The sequence below is a fragment of the Anas platyrhynchos genome, chromosome 6, assembly GCF_047663525.1.
Source record: "Anas platyrhynchos isolate ZD024472 breed Pekin duck chromosome 6, IASCAAS_PekinDuck_T2T, whole genome shotgun sequence".
NCBI classification, from domain to species: domain Eukaryota; kingdom Metazoa; phylum Chordata; class Aves; order Anseriformes; family Anatidae; genus Anas; species Anas platyrhynchos.
In genome coordinates this window covers 7,686,113-7,714,049 of record NC_092592.1, presented here as the reverse complement: position 1 = coordinate 7,714,049, position 27,937 = coordinate 7,686,113, and the positions used below count along the sequence as shown (strand labels likewise).

Genomic DNA, 27,937 nt, shown 5'->3' with positions numbered 1-27,937 from the left:
GCCGGGCGCGGGCCGTGACGGCAGCAGCGCGCGCCAGCAGCGGGGCCGCGGGGCGCGTGCGCAGTGTGGGCGGGCGGGAGGCGGCGAGGGCCGGGCGTGATGGCGGCGGGGCGGGCAGGGGCCGGGGCAGGGGCAGGTACCGGCGGGGGGCAGCGGCGGGAGGGGGGGGGCGGCCCGGGGGGGCTCCGTGGCGCCCGGTGGGGGCGGCCCGGCGGCGAGCGCGCCCCCGGCTGCAGCCCGTTTGCCCTCGCAGGTCGCAGGAGGTAGGCGGAGCCCGCTCCGTGCCGTGCCGCTCCGTGCCGGCCGCCATGGCGCAGTTCGGCGGGCAGAAGAACCCCCCCTGGGCCACGCAGTTCACCGCCACCGCCGTGTCGCAGCCAGGTCGGTGCCGCGGGGCGGGGGGGGGCGGGGGCTGCCCGGTTTGGGGCTTGGGGTTTGGGGCAGCTCCCCCGGGGCCGTGCGGGGCGGCGGGGAGCTGCCGGGCCGCCTCTGCCGCGTTTGTACTTTGGGTGCCGTTGGTTTTCCTCCCCTAACGTGCTCCGGCTCCTGTCTGCCCCCCGGGCACGGTCCGGTCTGCGGGCGTGTGCCCATTTCCCAAGACTCATCCCCAAAATGCCTTCGCCTTCTTTTCCCCTCGCACTCACTCCCAGGCTGCCTCTCCGCAGCCCTCTGCCTGCCCCCGCTGCGCTCCCTGCGCACTTTTCCCCGTTTCCCCGAGTCGCTCACCCCCCCCCCCCCCCCACCCCAGCAGCACTTTTTCTCCTTCTGCACCAAGTTGCGGAGCAGGGTGAGGGCGGCAGGCACCAGCCTCACCTGGCTGTGCTGCCTCACCGGGTGGCAGCCCCGGGCTGGGGGGCTCCCAGGAGGCTGGCACAGCACAGGGGCGGTCTGAGGGGCTGCCCCCGGCCCGGCCCGGCGTGGGGGGAAGGCTGCAAGCCCCCTGCTGAAGGGGAGGAGCTGGCAGCCATCTTAGGCCGAGCAGGGGCCAGGAGGGAGCCCCGGAGGAGAAAGAGGTGGATGGGATGGGATGGGATGGGATGGAGGGGGGGGGGGGGTGCGCTAGAAGCGCGCCCCAAAGTCTGCCCGCTGCTCCTGTCCCTCCAGCCCTGCCTCTGGTTAGCCTACTTCTCAGCCTCCTCTAATTGAACCAAGCACAGAACTTAATTGGGATAGCACTGGTTGGCATCAGTAGGGAGATGGCTCACCTACTCAGTGAGGACGGTGTCTGCAGGGATTCGTAGCTGCTCATCTATTCTGGGAACATAAGAGCTGTTAAACACGCCACTTCTGCGCTTTTGCCTTCTTCCCGCAGGATTTACACCAGTTTTCCTGTTCCTACTGTCCATCTTCCCACTGCAGTATCTTTCTTCTCTCCAGAATCACTTGAAAGCATTTAGCTCCTTACACCCTTCCCTGCAGCCTCTGCCAGGCCCGGGGGTTGTGCCGCCCAGCTCCTGTCGTAGTCCCCATGTCCATGCTTGGTTCCCTGCTTTCTGTACTGGCAGAGCTGCCTTACACTAGGGAGCACAGGAAACCTCTTGAAAAACACGTGGTGTGCCGAGAGCTGAAGAATGGGAGCTGCAGCTGGGCAGTCAGTCCTCCCTCACGCAGCTTTCAGCAGGAGGGTACAACTCTGCTGCCGGGTTGCTTGCCCCACGGGGAAAGAAGCTGTGGGTGTTGAGGTGTGCTGGCTGCAGAGGACTGCTCACCTGTGGCTGAGCTCGAGAAGTTGTGCAGGCTGTAAATCTCAGTGTTCGTAAACAGATTAAAAAATATACCGAATTGTGATGTATTTTCAGAGGATTGACAAAAGGTATAAATACACTTAGGCATGCCAGCTGTTTTATCTCTTCCTTCTCCAAAGCATGAAGGTGCTTATGGATGGGGGAAAGATCTTGATTTCCATAGCACAAGCAACATGATAGGTAGCTTTTTCCTAACCTGTAGCCAAAAATGGTGACTGATGTAACGTTAAAGCCCCCTTTGATCACTGCAGAAAGATAATTTCAGGGTTTTTTTTTAATCATATTGCTGACTTAATGCTGTCTTGGCCGTTCCTGGTGAAGTCACCGTGTGATTTAAGGTTTTTTAATTAAGGTGCCTTACTCTAAGGTAGTTGTAGAGTTACGTGCCATGTAATGAAGGGTTCCTGGCATCGTTTTGGGGCTGCTTACTAATTACTGTCTGTACCTCTGGTAGTAGAAGAGAAACAGGTAATTCCAGGCGCCAGCAAATACCTGTGTATGAGGAGAGACTCCTGCTTGCATTAGAGCAAAATTGTTCCTGTAGTCCTGGTCTCACGGTTTGCTGCATCACATGACTGAAAAAAGAATGAGGTCCCTGTTATGCTGGTTAAGCATAGTTCGAGTATAGATTATGCCTGCTGCAGAAATCTGAGTGTTAGAACATTAAAAAAAATACAATTCCTTGATAGCATGGACTGCTTCTTTAAGTGCACTTTATACTTTTGGCTTGGCTTGATGATGTGCAGATTCCTCAAAAGCTTGCGCAGGGAAATACCTTCCTGTCCTCTCAGCACGTGTTGTGTTCGTAGCGCAGCGCTTAGCGTGTGCCCTCTTCAAGAGTGAGCTCTCTGCTTGCAGTGTGAAACCTGTTTTCACGGAGCTGTAGTCAAGGGGAAGTCCTGGCTGCGCTGCGCTGCCTTCTGGCTGATGAGCACTGTCTTCTTTGCCATATCCAGACCTAATTGCATTACAGTGGAGAACAGTGCAGCTGATGAAAAAAAAAAGTCCCTCCAGCTCAGCTATGCGCTTATTGTTGCTGGTGGCCCCTAGGAGATGCCTGAGAAACATGTAAGAGGAAGACAAGCCCGCAGTGCATCTGGGAACCACTAAGAAATAGCAGCTGATGCACAGTTTGCTGGCTTGCTCTAAATAGATGGCTTGTGGTGAATACACTGAGACCAGTTTCTATTGTGTGCCAGTTGAGGGATTTTTTTTTTTTTTTTTTTTTTTGAGCAGGTTGTGTGGAGTTTATATTGCAAGGGTGTTAAGCTTGAAGGAAAAGAAAAGTCAATTTCTGTGAATTTTGAGAGGCATCCAAAATTTTGAGAGGCATAGGCTACTCCTTTATTGTAATATGTAAATATGTATTAATCACCTCTGGAATTCGGAAGCAGCGAGAGGAACTGTTAAATATTATCATTTTTTTTTTATTATTTGTCTGCTGCAGCAGAAATTTCTGTGACTTAGAAGGATGCTTGAGCTGCAGCCTAGGACTCCAGCCTATATCCGAGCCCTTTCAGACTGACTTGCAGTATTTGGGGCAAGTTGTTCAGGCTGCCTTTGAAGGGGGGTATCTCCATCACTGTGCTTACTGCATGGTAAATCCCAAGAAGCTGTTGTTGCTGTAGGTGTGTGCTGCCAGTAATAATAATAATGATACCTGGCAGTCAGGTGTCAGCTCCCCACTCGGTAAGCTTTTGGCTCTGTGACTGTGCTCTCCCCTCACCCCGTGGTAGGTTTTTTGTTTTGTTTTCTAGTAGTAATGCAACCACAGTTGCCTATTTGATCCATTTGATCAGAGCCTGCTTGTTCAAGGTGAGTACATAGGGGTGAAAGGCAGTCAGATGAAACTCCTGGAACGCTTCACAGCAAATTAGTAGGGACAAGATGCATCTTGGCGAAACTTGCTACTGTGTATGTTGGTCTGTAAGGGAATCTCAGCAGTCTTCTCTTCGTGCCCGTTGTTAGTAAGCTGATCCGCAGTCTTGCAGGTGACACGGTGCCCAGTTGATACTAAGTGCTCATAGAGTGGCAGTAGTGGTAGAAAAAATGTTTTTTTTCTTAGTGGAGAAAATGGGATAAGAGCCGTAGGGTGGGCTGGCAATTGCATAAAGGGAGGATTATTGGTTATGCTGGAAGGGAGGTTGTCAGGATAGAAACCAAAGAGCAGAGTAAGCCAAGATCTGGTTTTGGGAGCGAGCATGTTAGTATTTTTGTGGATATTCTGGTACGAAAAGTAGGAGAGGGCTTATGAAACTTGCCTGATGACACTTGCTTGCCAATTTTTGCCTCTGTGCTGGTGTAGAATAGAACATGAGGCTGAATGACAGCAACTAGCGTAGTCAAAGAGGTTCAGAGGTAATAGCATGAAGTGAACTCATGGAATTTGCTAATAGGAATTTCTGTTCAGCATCAGGAGCTGAGAGGAAAGACTAATGCGTTTGTTATTTGCCTCGGATGAGCTAGCAAAGTAATGCAGCCAGGAAAAGTGAAAGCTGTCCCAGGATACAGCAGCAAAGCATTTAGATTGGATTTCAAGCTCTGTGTGAGGTATGTTATGTAAGGCACTGGTGAGGTTCCAGGTGAGTGCTGCTGGATGGCCAGAAATTCGTCTTCAGATTAGAACCAGTGGTGGGAGAAGCAGCGGGCGAGAGGATCAAGGCCTGTCACGGGAGAAGCCTCAGATCTGGCTTGCTTGGCTTCTAAAACAAAGTGAATGTTGGAATTTTCCAGGGGAAATAGTCTCCCGTAACACTGGAAATACTGTAATACTGCTGTACTGTAGAATGCTTGATTTCACTATTAAAATACTATGACTTCCTGGAATATGACAGGATTTGACCCAGATCATAGCAATGGTTTTTATTTTCCCCGTTGCTTACAGAGTTCTTGCAGGTTTCTTTCCAAACTGTAAGGTGAGGGGTGCCATCAACTTGTTTAGTTCTAAAGATCTTCACTCTGCTGCACAGAGCAGCGTGGCGGGGGGGTTTACCTCATTCAGAAGGCGTTGGTTGCAGTTTGTGTGCTTTATGGTGATGTTCACTGAGAACAAAGCAGTCTTACTGCATCCGTGGGTCAGGGGTGGCAGCTTCGTTTTGGATCAGGAGGCATGCTGTGGAGCACAAACTGCGCAGGCAGATTACAGCAAATCTGTTCTTAATTTCATTGTGTGTCTTTAATAACTTTGGAAAAGAAAGGAACCCTGTTCAACTCTAATGTTCTTCAGTTCTGAAGGGGGCTGGCTGGCCTGTTTTTGCTGGCAATGTGCTTCTGTGCAGAGTTTCTTTTTAGTTTCATTTGAACATGTGAAGTAGACTGATAGCCTGATGAAGTGATACTTGATCGTGCAGCTGCAAGTAACTTACTTGAAAGCCCCCTGCCAAAGATGGAGCAGGTTTCCAGATAGGTTTGCAGTTCTTTACTGAGACTCACATTGTGCAGTGTTTGCTGTCTTTCAGAGTTCCTTAAGTAAGGCTTAATCATTCTTTGCTCGGAAGCACCACATGCATAAGAGGCAAACCATGTGGATAGCTGGTGCTCATGATACGCTTAGCCTTCTGCAGTGAAAAGAAAGTGATACGACAATAAAATACATTATTTTTCATTTCTAGGCAGTCTAGGCTTGTGCAGCATAAAGCCTTCCTAGTAAGAGCTGGAGACAGCTTGACTTGGTCCCTTTATATGTGCAGACTAATTAAACTCCCTGTTGTTACGAGGCTGTTCCTCCTCTACCAGCACCCACATCTACAAAACCCAGCTCACTCTGGGACAAAGACAGTACTGAGTGAGACTAAGCCATGTGCGTTTCCAGAGCAGCACACATTCCATAGGCCTCCGTTTTGTAGCTGCTGCTAGACTGAAGGTTGCTCAGAGTGAAATGGTAATTGATTTGCAGGACAGAGCTGGGATCTTCATCAGGCTCTTCCAAAACCTGAAATAGGCACACTGTATCTTTTCTTGAATGTATGTGTTGGGAGGCAGGGAAGGCAGATCTCCCAGATAACTGGGAGAAAGCCCCTCTGTTTAAAGCTGCCGTTTGTGCTTACGTGCGTGTTCTCGTTTCAGCTGCTCTTGGCGTGCAGCAGCCGTCGCTGCTTGGAGCCTCTCCTACAATATACACCCAGCAGACAGCCCTGGCAGCAGCAGGCCTCACTACCCAGACCCCGACCAACTATCAGCTGACTCAGACAGCTGCCTTACAGCAGCAAGCTGCAGCTGCAGCAGCTGCGTTACAGCAGGTAACAAAAAGGAGCGTTTGCTCTTGTCTGTAGGAACTTTCAAAATATAAAACAGTGGCTATGTAAAGCAAAAGTGTCTAAGAGAAAAGTAAGTGGGCAATGCTCACTGTTTTTTTTTATAAACCTGTTTAAAAAAACAGTGGGATTGTAGGCCTACAGCTCTGGTTAGCTGTATTAATCAGTGAAGGTGGGAATTATGGTTATGGAGTTGCTATGGAAAGCCTTTGGGGAAAAAGGAGTTTTGCTGCACCTAAGGTGACTATCTCAAGCTTCAAGTATCTCCAGTCACCATACGTAACTTGATAGCGTTTGCGTGATTTCATGCTGTGCCCTAGATACTATATGTGTCAGGCATAACAAAATCTGTTCTAGCTAGGAGGAGTGCTTCAGAGTCCAGTCTAAAGAGGAATGTTTGGTGTAAAAGTAGTACATATTGATACTGTTTGTTTTGTTTTGTATTGTTAGATGTGGATACTTTTTTTTATCTAAAACATGCTTAGCAGCTTACTTGTATTTGGTGTTTTGGGGGCAATAATGCTTTCTGTTTATGAGATATTTTGCTTTTATCTGTTTCAGCAATATTCACAACCTCAGCAGACTCTCTATAGTGTACAGCAACAGGTTTGTCTGATTCTTACTGCATATGTCACAATTTTTTAAAATACTGTTGGTTATGTGTCTTGTAGGATTTGTCTGCAAAGTCATCCTTACATGGGAAGTTGTTAAACTAATATCTTTTTGTAGTGAAAGAGAGCTTGGAGTTTACAAACTTGGAGAGATGTATCCAGAATGGAAGCCTGTCTACCTTCATGCAAAAAGGAAATCAAAAATCTATTCTATGTGTGCACAATTCCTTCTAAACTTTGCTCTAATCAGGGCCGTGTATTTTAACCTGCTGGAAAGATGCCGTCCAAAAAAAGTTCCCTTTTACATATTTTATGGTCTTTCAATTGACAGGATTTTAGAAAGGACATGGAAAGTAGAGGCATGGGCTTCTCCAGCTGCCAAACCTTTTTTTTTTATATTCCTATTAACTTTTAGTTGCAAGAAAACAGCATTTCAGATTACTGAATAAATCTAGATTACACAATCTTAAAATTAACCAAATGATCACAACTTTATAGATATGCAAACCACTGAAATCACCAAACCCCAAAGGACTATTAACTGACTCACATTAAACAAAAAAACTCTTACTTGTAAAAAGGAGGTAAAATTGTACAATTTCCTGAACCATATAAAATTAATTTATAACTTTATTTATTTTAAGTTGCAGCAACCTCAGCAGACCATTTTAACGCAGGTTAGTTTGGTTTTATTGTTTGGTCTTCATCCCCAAACACAGATAATGCAAGAGGGCAAATTTGTGACTTGTTGAGCATTTTAATCCATAAAAAGAACTAATATGAATGGATGTTTTATTGGTACAGGTTTCTTTTATCCAGATGTTAAAATATGATTAGCCTTGGTTTCAAAAACTGAATGACAACCGCTTTTCCTTAATCTTAAAGGAAATGTGTATTGAGCACTTTTTTGTTGTTTGAACTTCAAGTGTTCAGTTGTTTTGCAGTAAGTAGCAAGAAAATTCTCCTTTTAAAAAGGAATTTAACTTTGTGTTAACACTACTGCCGTACAGATTTATAGAGATTTAAAAAGAATCTCGCTGAGTTTGACAAGCCTAAAATACGAAACCATTCAACACACTGCAGGCTGCTCTCGTACTGTTCACTTACAAAAACATGCTTTGAAAAGAGTTGAGGTAAAAACAGCTGACTTCATTTCACTGTTTTACTGTGTAAAGCTTATATTTTGCCTCCTTATTCTGATTTAATAAGAAGGCAAGCAGATGAACTAGAGTTAGAGAAGGGTTCTTGTTTGCCTCAACCCTTACTAACTCATTTAGCAGTACAGTTGGGATACAAATGGAGAAATCTCTAAGCTTATTCCTAGCAGAGTTGGGAATCAGCCCACTGTATCAGTTAGCTGTAAACAATAAGGAAGTCTTAATTTTCTTCTAGAAAATGTACATATGCGGGGAAACGTGACTTTTTTTAAAAAAAAAAAAAAGAAAAGGATAAACAAAGCCAATCTTCATTCAAAATAGCAAAGAAAGATCATCTTTAAAAATAAAGACTTCCACATTCTGAAAATCTCCATTCAGAATAATTGCTTTAGGGATGTTATCAGCTCCTCTCTACATGGGTAAAAGTTATGTTCCTTGCAGGTATGTCAGGTGGTTAAGAGATTTATAGTTTTGTTTTATTTTGCTTACAGCCAGCTGTTGCGCTACCTACCAGTCTTAGCCTATCTACTCCTCAACCAGCAGCCCAGATAACAGTTTCTTATCCAGCACCCCGCTCAAGTCAGCAGCAAACGCAGCCACAAAAGCAGCGTGTCTTCACTGGGGTAGTTACTAAACTACATGATACCTTTGGTTTTGTGGATGAAGATGTCTTTTTTCAACTTAGGTAAGGTGTAAAGAGTTGTCTGCAGATGTGTTCTGTGATTCCCTCCCTAGAGAAAAGGTTTAGATTGCTGCGTTATAGTTCTGTGACTCCACTGGTAGTCCCCGCAGTTACATTTTCTCTGTCAACACTGAAAATCAGATGGTGGGTAAGTTAGTAGATGTGAGTTCCTTACATGGAATTTTGAGTTTTCTTAATGCAAAACCCAACGTTAAGAGATGTGAAAGGTAGAAAGCTCCTTGTGATATGAAATGGCTGAATTTATGCGTGATTAAATGCATGCATTTTGCTATCTGCCTATCTTATCTTAATATCGTTTAGGGAACTTCTGTGTTAGGGCCCAAGACAGGTATTAAATGCCTTTGCATTCCGAACCAAAGGGAGATGCTCTTCCTATAAGCTTTTTTCAGTCAACTTTGTCTACTTTCCCACAACTTTAAACATAGCTTGCAAATGTAAAAATAGCTTCTGTAGCTAAATAAAGCTCTCTCAATGCATTTTTTGTAATGTTTGCAGTGCTGTTAAAGGAAAGACACCTCAGGTGGGTGACAGAGTTTTGGTAGAAGCTACTTACAATCCTAATATGCCATTCAAATGGAACGCTCAGAGGATCCAGACGCTTCCAAATCAGGTATATAGAGTTTACCCGGTCTTGCTTGTACTGACTGCTTCTGGTTTAAGCTCGTTCACAACTCCTTTTCTTTTCTGCTGTTAGAACCAGACACAGGCTCAGCCGTTACTCAAGACACCTCCAGCAGTTCTTCAGCCTATTGCTCAGCAGACAGCGTTCGGTGTTCAGGCCCAGCCGCAGCCACAGTCCTTGTTGCAAGCACAGATATCGGCAGCTTCAATCACGCCTTTGCTTCAGACACAGCCTCAGCCATTGCTGCAGCAGCCGCAGCAGAAAGGTGCTCCTTCAGTGTCCTAAGTCTTTTTTGTGCCTAGTCTGACTGAATTAACAGGTGAACTAATGAGGAAAGGATCCTGTAGAAGGGCAGGGTCATTATTTTTCAGTTTTAGCATGCATCTTTTCTTCAGGTGTATATCTAAGGTCTGCACTAGCTCAAGAATCACCTGGTTAGTGCCGTTCCTGTGGACTCTCGTCATTCCTATTAAGTTTTCATAATCTGAAAGTCAATTCAATGTAATTTTTATTTGGATGCTTTTACAGACAATTTGCAGAGTTGAAAGAAATAATTGCAATGTAGCTCTTCATAATTTGGAATGTTCAACAAAATTAGGTTTTGCATAGTGGTATTCTTAAAACTGTTATTTCTGTATTTGTTTTTGTTTTATTTAGTCAGCCAAGTTGACATTTGCAAGAATAAATATTGGTGAATGTAACAAATCTGAAACGAAGGCTGTTGTCGTGTCACTTGAACTTTGTGTGGCTGACAAATCAGTAATAGAATTCAAAATAATAAGACGCAGTTAAGGCATCGTCTTCTTACTCACAATAAAAGCAGGGGGAGAAGATCACCAAAGCAGAACTTTTTTTGATAAATGCTTATTACAATCTAATTTAGTCCTAGGTGTTCAGCAGTGTTTGGCAATGTTTGCCATATTTACAAACAGTCATTTACGTGTGTGCTGTCTTGAGAGAGCAGACATGTTTTGGGGAATTAGTGCAGCAGGATAATAAGAGTAATTTATACAAGAAGCTAATTATTTTACCTATGAATAGAATCAGAAATAAAATGTAAAATTTCTTCTTGTGAGCATGCAGCATTTATATATATTAAAACCTTTACTTTTCCAAAACAGGGTTTTGTTGTTTACTAAGGTAACTTCTATGTGCTTAGATTTGGGTTAGCTTCCATGTTAAAAAGATGCTTTCAAACTAATTTCAGTTTTTTAAAATCATTGAGTCTCAGTTTGTATCAAGAGCATAGGTCTCTTGTTTCTTGGGGAGGATATTAATAATGGAATTACTGACTCGAATTATTTGAGAAAATGTACACAAGGGAAACAGCTGTAAAGCAGCAGTGTTTTTGGTGACTGGGAGTAGGCAGTTGCCCACTGTTCCGTGTTGATGCCGTATGTTTTTGTTTCAGGTGGTTTGTTACAGCCTCCTGTTCGTCTAGTCTCACAGCCTCAACCAGCTCGAAGACTAGATCCCCCATCCAGATTTTCTGGGAGGAATGACAGAGGAGGAGACCCTATGCCGAATCGAAAAGATGACAGGAGGTATGCTGTTGGGAACAGGTCTTTATAGGATGCATTGATTACAATCTAGTCTAACAGAGCTGAGCTTCTTGCACCGGGCTGAGTCAGTGACATGCACAAGTGTTTTTACCATTAGATGTCGGTGAAAAGCTCTTTCCTGTCTGAAATGAAAGAATTGCATTATCAGTCTCTCCTGTAAATAATGTACTGAAACAAATGGTGAGGAATTTCTCCTTTCTGTTCTGTGAGCCATCTCTGAGAAGTCTAGCTTCTGTTGTACTAGAAAGCTTTGTGTATTAGCAGCATGCAGAAATATTTATATCTTGTCTGCATGTTTTTTTAAGTCGTGAAAGAGAACGAGAGAGACGTAGGTCTCGGGAAAGATCACCCCAGAGAAAACGCTCCAGAGAGAGATCACCTCGACGAGAGAGGGAGAGGTCACCTCGAAGACCACGACGTGTTGTTCCTCGTTACACAGTTCAGTTTTCCAAGTTTTCATTGGACTGGTATGTTTATAGAACCAAATTTTTACTTAAAGATCACACTTTAATAGTGGGCACAAACTTGTGTGAGCAGTGCTTGCACACACGTATTGAGTGAATGTTAAATTATGATCATAACTTCCTCATAAGGAAGTTCTAATATGTAATGGCTGAGAACCTCGTGTATGAAACGTTTTAGGCTCTGGTTTTGTGTGCTACTGCAAAATGTGCTTATAGCCCTGTTTAATAAATATTCCCTAATTTGTAGAAACCTTAATTAGAAGAATGTGTAGTAGTTATGTGTTCATAATCCTTAATACATGACCTTTTAAATACATTACTCTGAATTCATACACATGTGCACACACTTGCACACATGGTATTAAATACATGGTAGATGTTTCCAATGAATATACCTCTTAATGATGTGCTTTTTTTAGTTGTTTTATTGCTGTATCTTTCAAATAATGTTGTTTATTTCAGTCGTAGCTGTGATATGATGGAGCTGAGGAGGCGTTACCAGAACTTGTATATCCCAAGTGATTTCTTTGATGCTCAGTTTACATGGGTGGATGCTTTCCCTATGTCTAGACCATTTCAGCTCGGAAACTACTGTAATTTCTACGTAATGCATAGAGAAGTAGATCCTATAGATAAAAATGCTGCTGTCCTTGATCCACCTGATGCTGATCATCTGTACAGCGCAAAGGTTTGTATAGTTTCCATTATTACAGATCTTCATGAGGTATTTTTTGCAAATAGAGTAAAAAGTTGAGTATAACTGAACTGTGTTTGTTGTGGTTTTTTTTGTTTGTTTGTTTTTTGCAATGATCTGAGCAAAATACAGTATTTTCATTCTTTGAGTAAAGAGCAGGTAGGTGGAGCTTGGTAGAATCATGATGGAAATTCAGTTTTTTCCTGTTACTAGAGCTGTCCTACGTCTTGTTTTTACTGAAATCTATTTTCCATTCTCTGCACCCAGGAAAGAAAGACATCTCACAGGATCTCTGAATGTATTTCTTAGGCAATTCACTCTGAACAGTTAATGGAGTCTTGTTTTCCTTTATGGATCCTTTCTGGGCAGTTGGTGCTATTCCACTTAGTGATGTTTTCTTTCTTACTCCTTTCAGATTCATTTCAATCTTTACCATTTGATGGAAAGTAGATTGAACAGGATTATAGGAATCTCCATTATGGCCCCTTGTGCAACATTTTTGACATGTAAAGGATCTTAGGGTCAAAAAGAATCTTCCTAAAACCCTTCTGTGTATTAGCTCTTCCATTAAAATAGGTCTGTGATTTCTAAGTCAATCTGTTCTAGAAGTGTTTAATGTTAAAGATAAATTTAGAAACAAAACTGCCTTTAACCCTTGTATTTTTGGAAGAGTTACTTTACTGTCTATAAAAAGTCTGAAGCCTTGGCTCAAGTATCAGATGTACTGTGTTGTTTTTTTTTCATTCTACTGATGCAGAGCAAGAACTCTGTTTTAGAAAGTTGATCTTTAAAATATATTCAGTATCTTAAGAAATAGCATCCAGTTTCATAATATTAAGCTGTTTAGATTATAAAGTAAGCTTGTTAGATTTGGCAGGGCCAGTGGGATGCTGAGAAGATGCAGATGAGTGTCGGCCGGCTCTCTTGTGATTGTGACAAAATGGAAGAAGTCGGTTACGGGAACCAGAAATGTACTCAGTGTGCTTCTTGGCTATTTGGTACTTAGCGGTAACATGCGAGGCAGAGCAGCAATTCTGCATGTTGCTTTTATACGCTTCCAGTTGGTTTGTCTTTTTGTAAGATCGCACATTGCATGTATATCGAGTGGTGAGGGAGTGAAAGAGCTCCCTGGCAGACACGTTAAGCCTCAGTTCTGCAATTTCCTTTTAGCTTGTTCTGATTTTTTTTTTTTTTTTTGTTACATTAAGAAAAGTATTGGTATGTATGTGTTTGCAAGTTGTGGTCATTGTTTACCGGTTATACTTGGGAGACCTTCACAAGACTCATCTCATTTACACACCAGGTGATGTTGATGGCTAGCCCTAGCATGGAGGATCTATACCACAAGTCGTGTGCTCTGGCTGAAGATCCCCAAGAACTTCGTGATGGATTTCAGCATCCTGCTAGACTTGTAAAGGTAAATATGCTTCACTGCCAGATGCTCTTGGCAATGAAGGTTGGTTATAGAGCTTTAAAATATTTGTTGGTAAGGGAAGAGCTTGTAGGCAGCTAAGCGATGGCTTTGATTTTACTCTTCAGAGATTTAGTTTTTCACTTCTTAAATTTAATGGAGCTTTATCTTTGTTGCTTTCATATTTACTGCTTTCTTCCGCTTACTCAAACTGTAGATATTTGGAGAAACCTATTTAATTAACTGTTAGTCTCTTTTTTACAAGCACTTAAACCTTTTTAAGGGTTCAGCTGTGATGAGAGTACAAATGAAGCAACAGTTAAGTAACTATTGTATTGAAATTTAACAGTTGTTAAGTTGAACAACCTGTAAGTGCTGTGGTGTTTCAAGACAACACATTTGTTCTCTTTCAATTAAACTCCATTATCTTAAAGCCAATGGGAGTGCTTGAATTTATAGATACAATGATCTTGCAGTCTTATCTTCTGTAGCTGTCCTTTGTCACTTTTAGGCAGGAATATCTACAAAGTTGTTTATTGGAATTAAGATGCCTTTTAAAATAGGATGTGTTTATCTTATATGTTAGAAGGCTTTTAATTGCAAAGGAACAAGCCTCTACAAATAAAGAAACTTGATGGAAAGTCTTGCAAACAAGAATGAGTGATGATGTTTTAAACCTATTCCATTTCTGAAATACTCTGTGGAAAAAAAATAACTGAACTCTTTCTTGACTGACTTTCATTTTCAGATTTCAAAATAACGTGACAATTTGCTCACGGATTTCAGTGTGTGTGCTATGAAATATTCTTTACACTTTGGGAAGATGACTTTTTGCCCCTAGCAGGGGAACATTCAGAAGACTCTTTTTGTCTAGTTTTTAGTGGGTATGAAAGGCAAAGATGAAGCTATGGCTATTGGAGGACACTGGTCCCCATCACTGGATGGACCTGATCCAGAAAAGGACCCTTCCGTGCTGATAAAGACGGCTATTCGTTGTTGCAAGGCTCTGACAGGGATTGACTTAAGTGTGTGCACACAATGGTAAGTACTGTACTGCAACGTAAAGTACACCATAGAAGTACTTTTCTGTTATGAAAAATTAAGAAAAGAAACATCTTCTTCTTTGTCAGCCGCTGTTGGTAGTGCAGGTAAACTACTCAAAGGGTGTTCTGTTTTCGTAGTAAGCTCGATTGGTGCCAACTCTGATGAATAATGCATTAAGGACTAATTAAAGATTCTGAACTTATTTTGACGTGTTCTGCTGTAATTTTTAATGAATGTGTGTTGAAAATATTTCTCATTTTGTGCATAGCTGGAGAAGATCGTCAAGAGAACTTCATTTCATTGTTCTTTCGTTATAAATTAGCTGTTGGTTATATAGCCATATTTTCTCTTGATGAGTTTTTGTCCTGCGTTAACACTTAGACCTTTCCGGTACTAGTAAAATTGCTCTATTGTAAGCTAAATTTGAAGTGCTTCAGTGCCTCTTCGTTGTGCATTAAGCCTATGTGCACTAAGTACTGTCAACAGGATTTTGGTAGTCTTTTTCTTTGCAATTGTGATATGTTTTTACATATATGCCGAAAGAGAAAATATGGCTTCCATAATTTTTTTCTTTAGATAAACTTCAAGGTCTTGCAGCAAAATTTCTTTACTTGATGTGCTACAAGTGATCTAGGCTCTTTAAAATGTATTGTAGAATTTTTTTTCCAACATGCTTCTTCCCTTGCGACAGGTACCGTTTTGCAGAGATTCGCTACCATCGCCCTGAGGAGACCCACAAGGGGCGTACAGTTCCAGCTCATGTGGAGACAGTGGTTTTATTTTTCCCGGATGTTTGGCATTGCCTTCCCACCCGCTCAGAGTGGGAAACCCTCTCCCGAGGATACAAGCAGCAGCTGGTCGAGAAGCTTCAGGGTGAACGCAAGGAGGCTGATGGAGAACAGGCACTGAACGCTAATCCCTTTTTCTATTTCTGCTTCTCACAGGCACAGGAACACAGGCACAAAATGCACATCACATACTACACAACATACATACATAGGAGGAACATAACTGGTAACAATGACTGGTAAACCAGCTTTCAGCAGTGTAGTGAATGTTGTTTTTTATTTTTATTTCAGCTAGTTTACTAACTTTAAATGCGTATGCCGTTATCACAAATGGAATAAAATTGTGCTTATGATGCGCAGAAATTTTTTTACCATAGAAATAGTTGCTGGAATCTGGGACCAGTTGTTGAGTGAGATGCAGTTTATGAATAGCTGTCTTCAAACATTTTGCCATTTTCTAAAATTTCTAAATTCTCTCTTGTGGCCAATTCTAATTGTACGATTTGAAATTGAACAAACGCTAGTCTGAAACATCTGAATTTCAGGCCATGTGGCTGATCAACATCTTGGAATAAGGGAAAGTCTGACTGAACAAAGAGGAACTTGGGGGATTTAAAAACCGGGGGAAGATCACACACTGTGGTTAATGGAGACCAGCAGTGTCTTTGTAACCCCGATATTCTTTGTGGTGTTGCTTTTCACCCTTTTGTGTTCCACAGATCTGGCTTGTATTGGCTGAGTGGCACTGATCATTTAAAAAGTGGTAGAATGTGTGTGTGAACTTGTCTAAACAATAACTTTAGGAGAAGACTGTCTGAAACAGTTGTGACCTTGCACAGATCAGCAACAGAATTTTAAAAATGACTAAAATGCTTTCAAGCTTTCTGAATGATAATTTTTAAATTTTATTTGCCAGGATGAAGAGGAAAAGGATGATGGAGAAGCTAAAGAGATCTCTACGCCCACACACTGGTCTAAACTGGATCCCAAAACAATGAAGGTAACTACATTTTTAAACTCGTTTCCATCATACGTTTTCTCTTTTCAAGGAGGACCTGAAACACAGCTGTCTTTCCCTTAACTGAGGAAAAAAAATCTAGTAGTATTTTATACGCCATGTTGATTTTGTAGGTATTATGTATGACATCACAGTATGAGAATGTGACTTATGATTTTAATAGATGAATACAGATAATTGAAACCACTGTGAACTTCTGAACTTTGTACAATTAAAGTATATCACATATGATACTGTTTAACTGGAAAATGAAAGTTCTGCGGTCATCTGGTCATATCTACTTATATTAAAAATGCGGGGTCTAAAATACTTTAATGTTAGTTTAAAAAGGCAATAATGGTACAAAAGCGTAATAAAAGTTTTCCACAAAAGAACTAATAGCTTTATACTGCCAAAGCTTTTCCCTGCCTCTATGAAGTCCCTCAAAAAAGAGTTATTTGGGGAGAACATGACTTTCAGTGTAATATGTTTTATGCTAGTAAATACTAGCGTTGTACAGTACAGCTTTAAAAAATGCAGTTGAGTTTTCAGTGATCTTACTCTAATTTTTACTTCATCTTTTCTGTTAATCATATGTTTTGCAATGTCACTGGTTGATGCCACTTACAGAGCTTTTATTTACCAGGTAAATGACCTTCGAAAAGAATTAGAAAGTCGAACCCTTAGCTCTAAAGGACTGAAATCTCAGTTGATAGCTCGACTAACAAAGCAGCTGAAAGTAGAGGAACAAAAAGAAGAGCAAAAGGAGCTAGAGAAGTCTGAGAAAGAAGAAGAAGAGGAGGAGGATAGGAAATCTGAAGATGACAAAGAGGTTAGGTTTTGGACACGCTTGATTTAAGTCTTATTAAGTGTACATAAATATATAAATTATTATATATAAACTTATGTTTATTTAAACAAAATTTTAAAAGTACAGGGTGATGCCTTGCTGAGATTTTTTAGTTCTCAGATGACTACTGGGAACTCCTGCTGTAACTTGAACTACTGAATTGGAATGAAATCTTGGCAAGCTTGAATTCCTGTATCAGCTAAGTCAGCTGAAATGTGCAACTCTATTAATGGTGTTTGAATTAATGTTGGACCCTAAGTCTAAGGAAAAAAAAATCCCAAACTCCTCAGCAAAAATATGCTCATTTGTGAACAGGCAAGTGCGTTTAACAAGATTTAAACATCTTAAACTTATATGAAAAGTAGCTGCTTAGTTGTGTTGGCTTTTATTGATGTGTAAGCCTTCAGGGATTTGTGTCGCAATGTTTATTTTGATCTGTAAATGTTTTGGTATCTCAAACGGTCTAAATTCTTCACGAGGCTAATGGTTTGCCTGTTTCCTGTTTTTCTGTGTAATTAAACCTTACTTTTCACATTTGGATAAAATTCTTGTGCATTGAGGTTTCCCAGTTTTGCAGTTGATAGTTTCAGTACTGTTTAGCCTGGTCTGATATTTCATGAGGGTGAACAAGATCTCTGCAATAACACCAAAGCCCAGCAACAGAAAAGGGGGCATAAATACAACAAAGCATTCTCCATACTTGCTTTTAAACCTGCCTTTTTGTATATTCCTACCTGCAGACCATGGGATAATTTGAAATTTTAGTTTTGTCTGCGTAAACGTTTTGTTTATTGGGGGAGCAGAGGCCATGCGCTTGCTAATTCTTTCAGCTGCTGCTGCCTTCTCACATAGCTTGGAGGAAGAAAACTCTCTTGGAGTTCCTTGCCAAATCTATCTTTTAAGATTAGGAGCAGGCAGGTTTGATCGTGTTTGCTTTTCAGAAAGCTTAATCTCTGCTGTGACTTCCATATTCATAAGAATTTAATATTCCTGTCTTGGCAATTAATAAGCTGCTTGGTATTTTACCTTTTTTTTTTTTTTAACACCACCACTCCCCCCCCATTTTTTTTTTTAAAATCTGTATCAGTTGTATCTATAGATTGCATTTCTTGTAAGCAGAATTTCTGGGTGAGTAGTTACCTGCCAGTTGTTGAAGCAGTATTGGCTATCTTTGGGACAATGATGGTAGAAAATTTGACTGTTCTTATTATAAGAAATAAACTACAGTAGGACTTCCCCGTACAGTTCTAAAAACACCCAGACAAACAAAATTCTTGTCCAGAGCATTGACTCCTTTACTAGCTTGTATACCATTTCTTGAAGTGAACTAGTAGGATTCCTTCCAATGTTAAGTAAACATGCTGCAGTTAGCACCATGAAATTGTTGGAAGATGCTTGTTGCTGTGTGGTTAACACTGTATGTCCTGCTTTGTGTTGCTCAAGTTTCCAGTCGTCACTCTTAGGTGAGTGTTGGCAGTGGGTGCATTGTGCATTCTGTAAATTCTGGTCTAATTTCTGTCTGTCATCTTCATTGCATTAAGCAGCCTTAGGCTTTTCTTCACTTCCTACAAAGCAGTGAGTCGTAAAAACTTAACTTATAGGCTGAAACTTTGGAATATTTTGAAACTTTGGAATATGCTGCATGTTGTTTTGTTTTGCCTATTTAGGAAGAGGAAAGAAAACGTCAAGAAGAAATGGAACGTCAGCGGCGGGAGAGACGATACATCTTGCCCGATGAACCAGCAATCATTGTGCATCCTAACTGGGCAGCAAAGAGTGGGAAGTTCGACTGTAGCATTATGTCGCTTAGTGTTCTTCTGGACTATAGATTAGAGGATAATAAAGAACATTCCTTTGAGGTAACTTGAGGTGCTGTCATATTAAAGCTTCTTTCCAGTGAGCCCTGCATTGAGACATAGCATTGAAGAAACAGCTGATGCCTAGCAAGTGAATATAAAAGTTTGTGGCTAGTCATTCTTGTTTCTTTTTAATTCTATGCTAACTGCAGTATTCTTAAATTCTGCAAGTTATGATAGCATGACACAAGAAAACTTAATGTAAAATGAGTTAATTTCTTTGTGCAGTATCTAGGAAAAGTAGTCCAGTATTTGGTACAGGGTTTACAAAAGCAACATAATCACTCTGTGATATCCAGAAGAAATACATATATTTTTAGATATTGAGCTGAAGTTATAACTTATACGGCTAGTCCAGGTCCTAAACTACGGTAGTACAGGAAAGAAGAATGTATAAAGTTCTTTAAAGTTTGCAAATTCAAAACAAATGGTAAGAAGTCTAACACTGCATAAAACTACCATGGTGAAAGCTTGGTAAGATAACACCTGATGGTTTCTTTTAGTCATAAGTGTACAAATTCTTAATATGCATTTTAAAACTCATTTTCAGTTCTCTTTTTGTTCGTCTTTCTGTGCAGGTTTCATTGTTTGCAGAACTCTTCAATGAAATGCTTCAGAGGGATTTTGGTGTCAGAATTTACAAAGCACTGGTTTCTCTCCCAGAGAGGGAAGACAAAAAAGACAAAAAAGGCAAAAAAGATGAACGAAAAGAGAAAAAGGAAGAAAAAGAAGAAGAAAATGATGAACCAAAACCTAAGAGGAGAAAATCTGGAGATGATAAAGATAAAAAAGAAGATAGAGATGAAAAGAAGGTCTGCAGCTAACTTGTATATCAGCTAGCGTTTCTATCATAATCAGTCATGTAAAAATTTGACTGGTGTATTTGAGTACTATTTTAACACACACACCCTCCCCAATTCATCTTTATCACTTAAATTTGTGTGTGTGTGTGTGTTTTTATGTGACTAAATATCATAGTGGCATCCCTGCCCATGGCAGGTGGGTGGAACTAGATGATCTTTAAGGTCGCTTCCAACCCAGACCATCCTGTGATCCTATGAAATGTAAGCATACTGAAGTTTTGAGTGAGTGCTAGTGTGATGTTTTCACTTTCATGTTTTTTAGTTCTGAATGGACTAATTTCTAGGAACTTTTACAGAGGGAAGATAAACGGAAAGATGATTGTAAAGATGAAGAAGAGACAGAAGATGACAATAATCAAGAAGAATACGACCCAATGGAGGCAGAAGATGCTGAAGATGAAGATGAAGGTATCTTGAAATAGGGATCTTGTGACTTCCAGATAAGCTTTTTTCATTGCCACTGCATATGCCAGCTTCTTTCAAGCTGGAAGATGCACTGGAACTAGAAAATCAAAAATTGCATTATTACACTAATTTTATTTCAGTAATTCTGACCAGATCTACTTAAGATGTGTCTTTCTGCTAGGCATTTTATTAACATCGTCTATATATAAAATGTAGCTGTGGTACTCCAAGTAAGGCATGCATATAGAAGTGGTTTTATTTTTTTCAGAATGCAGACCACTCGCAACTCCCATTGAAGTCAGTAGGAGATGTGAGTATTCGGCACCTCTGAAAAACCAAGCCACTTTTAAGTGCCTAACTTTTCCTATTCATCAGTTCTAAAATGTCATCCTGTTTTTGTTAGGCTGCAATGTAGTATAGAATTCTTTATGTGATGCTCGAAGGAGTTGATTTCTGTTTGGGTGGAGTTCTGTTTGCCAGAGTAAGTGGGGAAAGGGACTATTAACTTTCCTGTCTGCTAGGAGCAGCAATAATCTTTCTTGGCTCAGAGATTCGGGAAGGTGTAAGGCACCTGGACACTTTTTGGTTTGTATTTTTGTGGGGTTTTGTCATCTTAGGTAGAGTTTTTGCTAGAGATGTAGTTCTGAACTTGTAGTCCCAGCACTTTCTAAGAAGTGTTTTCAGTTGTATTTTTGTCAGAGTACTGCACCAGCCTTAAAAAACTTGGTGCTAATCTCTTATTTCCAAAATGACTCTTAATTGCTCATAACCTGACCCTGGAAAGTGTGCCCTGGACTTCTCTGTTCTGTAAAGTGCTTCTGCTTCCCATAATCTGTCCATGTGCCATCCCAGTTAGGTTTGGTGAGAACAATTTAATGTACCGTGGAGGTACAGGAGAAACCTCGTGATTCTCAGAAATGTGTTGGCAAAATTAGATAAATGTTGTGATGTGTAGGTGTTTTTTTCAAACATTTCCTTACGAGAAAGGTGAGCAGTTTCTTAAAGCTGAATTTGGCACATGGTTCTGTGTCCAAAAACTTGTACATAAGGTACAGGGCTGCATGCCATATGTCTCTGCAGTTGTCACATTCCTCTTTCTCTTTTAGTTTTACTGTACTGTCTACCTTTAAAGAAAAAAATAGTGCAGTTTGTGCTTCATATCTGACAAGTGATACGAACCATAACTTTGATCTAAAGTAAAGGATCATATACACCAGTAATATCTCTCTCTCTCACTCACTCAGAGTATAAACAGAGTTTTCATTATATAATTGGTACAGTTTTTACAATGTAGTCTAAAATACTTGAAAGCAAACGGTACTGATTTTGGTAGGAATAACCACAGCTGAATGCAGACTCTGCCAAGCCTAATTAAGAATTGTGGTAATTTCTGACATACCACTTACATAGATAGTGGTGTTGGCACAACTTATTTTGGCCTTGTTAGTGTTTTTTTCAGCTCTTCTATCCTGTGTGTGATATAAATAAGAATTTACAGAATAAAATTGACAATTGTTTTACATTAAAAACAGAGAAACAACAAATTTTAACAGGACTCATATAATTGTCATTTGTTCTTTTCGAGGAAAATATTCTCAGGTGCTAGGGAGTTTATGTGAACTTTGTAATGAACATGCATATTTGAGTTAATGTTTTTCAAATCATTTGCTGTGGGAGTTTTAAATTTTGTTTGTATTTTATAGACCGGGATGAAGAGGAAATGAACAAACGGGAGGACAGAAGAGAGGGAAATAGGCATTGCAAAGAGAGGTCGTCTAAAGATAAAGTAATTAATACCTTTCCTAACAACTACATAGAGCCCTTTTGTTAGAGATGTCTTAATTAAAGCTTATCTTTGTTTTCACTGTAAGACCTATTTGCACTCCTTGTTTCCTTCAGCACTTCTAGAGTGAAACATTATGTATATATAAAAGGGAACATGTGTCAGCTTTGGGTAAGGTACACACAAGATACTTTTATTTTTATTTTAAAGATTGCGAAGTAAAAGCTCTTGGAAAAACTTTCTTACAACAATCTGATACTGATTTGTCTGAAAAGTCTGAGGACTAATGCTGTATGCAGGCCTAAGAGCCGGATGATCATTTTATCCATGGCTTTCAGCTGCTGCATTCATAAATAACAAAAGCACAAGCTTAGCTTGATTAATAAATGGGCTTTTAAATTGTAAAGCCTGGAATCATTATGTAAATTTTTTACATTTCCCTGCAGGAAAATGGATGCCATCATTAGCTGTGTTTCTACATCTCCCTGCAGGAAAATGGATGCTTTATGTCATGAGGCCAATAGCTAGCCTTCATAGTTCAGATTAAGGAACAGCATAAGTTAGATTTGTTGTGCTTGAATTTTCTTTATAAATGCTGGAATAAAACAAGCGTCTGATTCTCCTTATTTTTTTTTCAAGGAATATTAGGAGATGTAGGAACAGAAATAATGGAAAACAGAGACTGCAGAACTGCTTTAGCTGTGAGAGCTGGATGCTCATTCATTATGTGTTTATGGGGATTTTGTTTTGAAAACAGCTGTTCAATAAAATATTTGACTGATGAGAGAAGGGATTTTTCCTATTACACTTGTTTATTTAGTTTATTTTACAAACTTTTTGATGTATTAGCTTGAACAAAAGGAAACTCTGTCTACTAGGTGTTACTGTGCATTGTGCTGCTGATTATTTAGGACAAATAATCTTTCAAGATTAGCTTGCTGATGTTTACATCTGAGTTTGATAGGTAAATGTATTAGTGGCTTTACTGAAAGTGGTAATAAAATGAACAGAGAAGAAACATTGGTTAACTGTAAAGTTTGCTTTTCTTTTTTAGTAGAGGAAAAGAAGGTGATATTTTTACCTTCCTAATGATCCCATAATTAATTTCCTGTAGGAGAAGGACAAGACACAAATGGTAACTGTTAATAGGGACCTTCTGATGGCCTTCGTTTATTTTGATCAAAGTCATTGTGGATACCTTCTGGAGAAGGACGTGGAAGAGATACTCTACACTCTTGGACTACACCTATCACGTGCTCAGGTTTTGTATTTATCCAATATTACAGGAATGCTATAGAGTAAATGGAGTTCAGCTTCTAAAGGCTATTGCTTATCCCTTTATCCCTGTTTTTTATGCAGCCATTTTGTATTTATGATGAAATATTAATATGATAATTTGTAAGCTGTTTTAGAATGAAGAGGTAAAAATTTGTAGCTTTTAACATGCTTATATTGCATATGTAGCTTTTGTCTCATGTTTATTTTTTTCTACTTTTTTTTTCATTTTAATATCCAGTATGTTAAAAACCAAAAATCTGTGCAATTTCTTATAAGTTTTTAAAGTTAAAACATTTTTGTTTCGGTAGTGTAATTTCTGTGTATAAGTAATACTGTACTTCCTTCCATGGTTGTTTTAGGTCAAGAAGCTCCTTAATAAAGTAGTACTTAGAGAATCCTGCTTTTACAGAAGACTAACAGATACTTCTAAAGATGAGGAAAACCAAGAAGAATCGGAAGAGCTACAGGAAGATATGTTAGGTAGTGTTTTTTGTATTGTACAAACTTTGCACAGAAACAGTTCTCTGGAATGATATGAGAGCCCTGAGATGTTTGCTTTCTCACAGTAACGAGTTCAGATCTGCAGAGAACCTGCCAATTTGGAAAAATAAATCTCGGGCAGTAAATCATAAATTTCAGTATTTTTGGTTTCCAGACGTTGCTTTTACAGGATGAACCTTAGTATCTTGGAACAGGAAGGAGGAGGTTAATGTTAACACTTTTTGTTCGCAGCAGCTCTGCAGTTGGGAGGATCAGTGCTGTAGGTAGTAGAACAGAGTGATTTTTCTAATACAAATTACTGCAGAAAGGAAGAATACAGGAATGTCATGAAACAGCATGATCTTTTGGGAGGCTGTGAGTGGGGTAAGGAGGGAGAAGAGCAATGTGGAGTAGACAAACCAAACTGAGTCTAAATTTTATTATTTTCCTTACATATGAAGAGCCCAAATTATGATTTTAATTCTGTCATGTTAAAGGTGTAGCTTTTGAATTAGTATGAGGTGTTGCTTTTAATCTAATGTAGGAAGCTTTTAACATTAGTCCCTGGAACTGTAGGCAACTGAAAATGTCAATGATTATTTACTAACACTACTTAATCTAATTTAGGAAACAGATTACTGTTGCCATCACCTACAATAAAGCAAGAATCAAAAGCTATAGAAGAAAATGTTGGCCTTATTGTATACAATGGCGCTATGGTGGATGTTGGGAGCCTCTTACAGAAGCTGGAGAAGAGTGAAAGAGTGCGGGCAGAGATAGAACAGAAGCTTCAGTTACTAGAAGAAAAAACAGGTGTGACATTGCTTTGAAGGTGGTATTTACATGGATGCAAGATGCTAAGACTTTTAGTAGATAAGCTAATGTGTGATCTAAGTTGCTTAGATGGTTGGTTGCATGCTATAAACTTACTTTTTCTATTTGCCATTACTCTTTGAACTTGCACATCAACAGTAGTTGAAATACTACGGTCACCGTGCTGAAATCCTCCTGACTTTTCATTCAAATTGAATATAAGACTCTCAAATGTAGTTAGAATTGAGTATTATCAAATGGTAAGGCAGTGCAGTCTTTAATTAATGTTCTTTCAAAATTAATAGTTAGGTGTTGGCATGTAATGGAATATTAGGATGCAAAATACATGGTGTTAGAAGTGACTTTTTTTTTCTTTAAGATGAGGATGAGAAGACCATACTGCATCTGGAGAATTCTAACAAAAGTCTGTCTACGGAGCTCAAAGAAGTCAAAAAGGACCTTAGTCAACTGCAAGAGAACTTGAAAATCTCGGATGATAAAAATTTGCAATTTGAGGGTCAGCTGAATAAGACAATCAAAAATTTAGCTACTGTTATGGATGAAATACAGAGTGTTCTTAAACAGGTTAGATGTTACTTCATTTCTGTTCGTCTGTAAGCTTTCTGTAGATTTAATGATACCTTTTTAAAAAAAAAACTCAGAATGGTGCATATGAGAGGCTCAAAGAGATACTGATTATTTAAAGAAAACAAATACATTGTATTTTTTCTAAGCTTAAAACACAAGTTTCTGACTCAAATTTAAAAGTACATATATATAAAAAAAAAAAATAGTGTAAATCCCAAGTCACAGAATCACACAGAATCACAGAATTTCTAGGTTGGAAGAGACCTCAAGATCATCGAGACCAACCTCTAACCTAACACTAACAGTCCCCACTAAACCATATCCCTAAGCTCTACATCTAAACGTCTTTTGAAGACTTCCAGGGATGGTGACTCCACCACCTCCCTGGGCAGCCCGTTCCAGTGCCTAACAACCCTTTCAGTAAAGAAATTCTTCCTAACATCTAACCTAAAACTCCCCTGGCGTAACTTTAGCCCATTCCCCCTCGTCCTGTCACCAGGCACATGGGAGAACAGGCCAACCCCCACCTCACTACAGCCTCCTTTAATGTACTTATACAGAGCAATAAGGTCACCCCTGAGCCTCCTCTTCTCTAGGCTGAACAAGCCCAGCTCCTTCAGCCGCTCCTCATAGGACTTGCTCTCCAGGCCCCTCACCAGCTTCGTCGCCCTTCTTTGGACCCGCTCAAGCACCTCGATGTCCTTCTTGTAGCGAGGGGCCCAAAACTGAACACAGTACTCAAGGTGCGGCCTCACCAGAGCCGAGTACAGGGGGACGATCACCTCCCTAGCCCTGCTGGTCAGTGTTTCTGATACAAGCCAGGATGCTGTTGGCCTTCTTGGCCACCTGAGCACACTGCTGGCTCATATTCAGCCGACTGTCCACCATCACTCCCAGGTCCTTCTCTGCCTGTTATGTTAATGTTAAGTCATGTTAATGCTTTCCTGTCCTGATCTTGTCCGTCCCCATTTATCCAAATGCACTATTCCGTTTGATCAGTTACTAATTTTTCAAGGCAGAATGTAGTTATTTCAATTTATCAGGAGTATTCTAGTAAAATGACTTTTAAGCAACTTGCCTAATGCTCCAGAGCATCCCCATCCCTGTATGAAAAGATATTTGCATATTCCCTGGGAACGCTGGAAGGATCCTTTTTTAAGTAAGGCTGAATAGATGGAGGTTATGAAGGCTACTCATTGGCAAACTGGTACTATCACAGTGCCTTGCTGCTGCTTCTGTCTATGTGTATTTTGAAAATATAACATTTACAAAAACTCAAGCACATGTACAAAGAAGTATGCCGAATGTTTGGCCTTTTCTTTTGTGTGATACAAGTGGTAAGTCACTGTAGCTCATTAAACTGGCAATAACTTGCAGCCGTCTAACTGCCATCCGTATCATTAAACAGTCCTGCATTTCGCTATGTGTTGTAGACTGCTAATCCCCAGGAACTGCATAATTCTGTTTCCACGCTTAAGTAGCCCCAGTTATATCCTTGTTCATTCTGTCTAGTATTTTAGAACTGAAAATGTCTCTTGTGCCCAGTGCTTTCAGACATCTTTGACCAATATCAGTATTTTATATTAGAGCTGTTACATGTTGCCATAATGTCATGGATTTTGCAGAAACTGTTTTCATTTGTTTTTTTCAAAAGGAAAAAAAAAAGCCTAGACTATAAAGTGAGGCTTCTGGGGATGGTTTTGTGCTTCTTTTTACAATTGTTTAAGTCACATTTAATTTCTACTCCATTAGTTTTTCAGGAAGACGCTGGAATTGGTTTAACTAAACTGAGTAAGATTCTAGTTCCTATGGTACTAAAAGTTAAAGCCAAGCAGTATTTTTGTCTTGCACTACTTTATAGTTCACATGAGAAATAAAATTTCCAGCACTCACAGTCTTCTCCCTTTTTTTTTTTCTTTTAAAGGATATTGTGAAAAGCGAAGATAGAGATCAGAAATCCAAAGAAAATGGAGCTAACGTATGATAAAACTGCTGCTGTTTAGAAGAACGGTGTTACATAATGTAATATAAATCATGATACCAGAATGTATGGGAAGTGATGCATGTTTGATTTTAGTAGTATAAATATCTTAGTTCCAAAAGATGTATAAAGTTTTATGAATGTGAATGTCTGCTTCTGAAAATTGCTTGTAATTCTTAGCATTCAATTTGAGACACTCCTTGAGTGAAAATAATTTTGCATTGCAAAATGTTCTAGGATGAACTTTATTACAGTTTTAACCCTAATAAAGTTCATCAACGTAATGAACAGTAGCAAGTATTTAATTACCAAATGTTTTTCATTAAAGTCTAGTGAAATCAAAATTTTCATTATTTATAGAATTGCCATTTTTAGGTTTTTATTTTTATTTGTCTAATTAGTCTTTCTAAATTCAAATATAAATCACAAAATAGCATGCTGCTTAATTTTGCAAGTAAAGATTTTTTTAAAGCTTCTCAGATTATTTTTTTTTTACTTGTCACAACTTCCTTTTCCCTTCCAACTGTAATTTTCCAAAAGTGCTTGTAATAAAGCTTCCTGAGATACAGTAGTTCAGAGTTGCATATGAGTTAAGAAAGCAATAGAAACCTACCACAATACTGGTAGAGTTGTGAGATTTATATGAAAATATATGGGCCTGTTTTAAATGTATGTCATTCGTGTTTTCTTAATTGTTCTTACCTTTGGATTAATATATATGCTCCTTTTTAACAAGTGCAGTGTATTAATATGTATGGTTGGATACCAGGCCAGTAGATGTCAGAATAATGCCTTACATGGACAAAATGCTACCGTTGTAAGTCACCTTTAATTAAATTTGGACTTCTTTCCTAGTATGTGTAATTACTTCAAATACTCTAGTCCAACAAAGTAATAGATACACAAGTATCAATATTCCATGTTATATTTATGAAGGAGCAGGACAATTTTTGTTGAAAAGAGGCTAAGACTGCCTTTACTTTGTGTTC

General features: G+C 39.9%; 1 protein-coding gene and 1 non-coding gene across 6 annotated transcripts; both read left to right on the top strand.

Annotated features, from left to right (window-relative positions):
- The first annotated feature begins 18 nt into the window (after nucleotides 1-18).
- Nucleotides 19-27,802, top strand: CCAR1 (cell division cycle and apoptosis regulator 1). Of its 5 annotated transcripts, none has more exons than XM_038181362.2 (26): nucleotides 19-136; nucleotides 254-381; nucleotides 5,811-5,983; nucleotides 6,560-6,604; nucleotides 7,260-7,286; nucleotides 8,258-8,451; nucleotides 8,965-9,079; nucleotides 9,164-9,356; nucleotides 10,503-10,635; nucleotides 10,959-11,120; nucleotides 11,580-11,805; nucleotides 13,115-13,228; nucleotides 14,097-14,263; nucleotides 14,958-15,168; nucleotides 15,971-16,054; nucleotides 16,698-16,883; nucleotides 18,569-18,760; nucleotides 19,336-19,569; nucleotides 19,917-20,028; nucleotides 20,294-20,335; nucleotides 21,729-21,811; nucleotides 22,923-23,069; nucleotides 23,446-23,566; nucleotides 24,194-24,379; nucleotides 24,759-24,964; nucleotides 26,892-27,802. In XM_038181362.2, exons 2-26 carry the CDS (start codon nucleotides 309-311, stop codon nucleotides 26,949-26,951), a joined length of 3,486 nt encoding a protein of 1,161 aa, XP_038037290.2. In that variant the 5' UTR covers nucleotides 19-136; nucleotides 254-308; the 3' UTR covers nucleotides 26,952-27,802. The 5 variants fall into 5 exon arrangements, with proteins under 5 accessions (XP_038037290.2, XP_038037289.2, XP_038037291.2 ...); XM_038181361.2 differs by having other exon boundaries at nucleotides 7,254-7,286; XM_038181363.2 differs by lacking the exon at nucleotides 7,260-7,286 and having other exon boundaries at nucleotides 20-136.
- On the top strand, nucleotides 13,881-13,945 carry LOC113844074 (small nucleolar RNA SNORD98). Its single transcript, XR_003498217.1, has one exon. It is a non-coding gene; the product is annotated as a small nucleolar RNA SNORD98 (small nucleolar RNA).
- Nucleotides 27,803-27,937: the final 135 nt, after the last annotated feature.

Bases quoted from the DNA above. Each gene is read 5' to 3' on its own strand.
- CCAR1 (XM_038181361.2), top strand. From the start codon at position 309: ATGGCGCAGTTCGGCGGGCAGAAGAACCCCCCCTGGGCCACGCAGTTC. The intron at 14,264-14,957 runs GTAAGTACTGTA...CCCTTGCGACAG, and splicing joins TTAAGTGTGTGCACACAATG to GTACCGTTTTGCAGAGATTC. The intron at 16,055-16,697 runs GTAACTACATTT...TTTATTTACCAG, and splicing joins TGGATCCCAAAACAATGAAG to GTAAATGACCTTCGAAAAGA.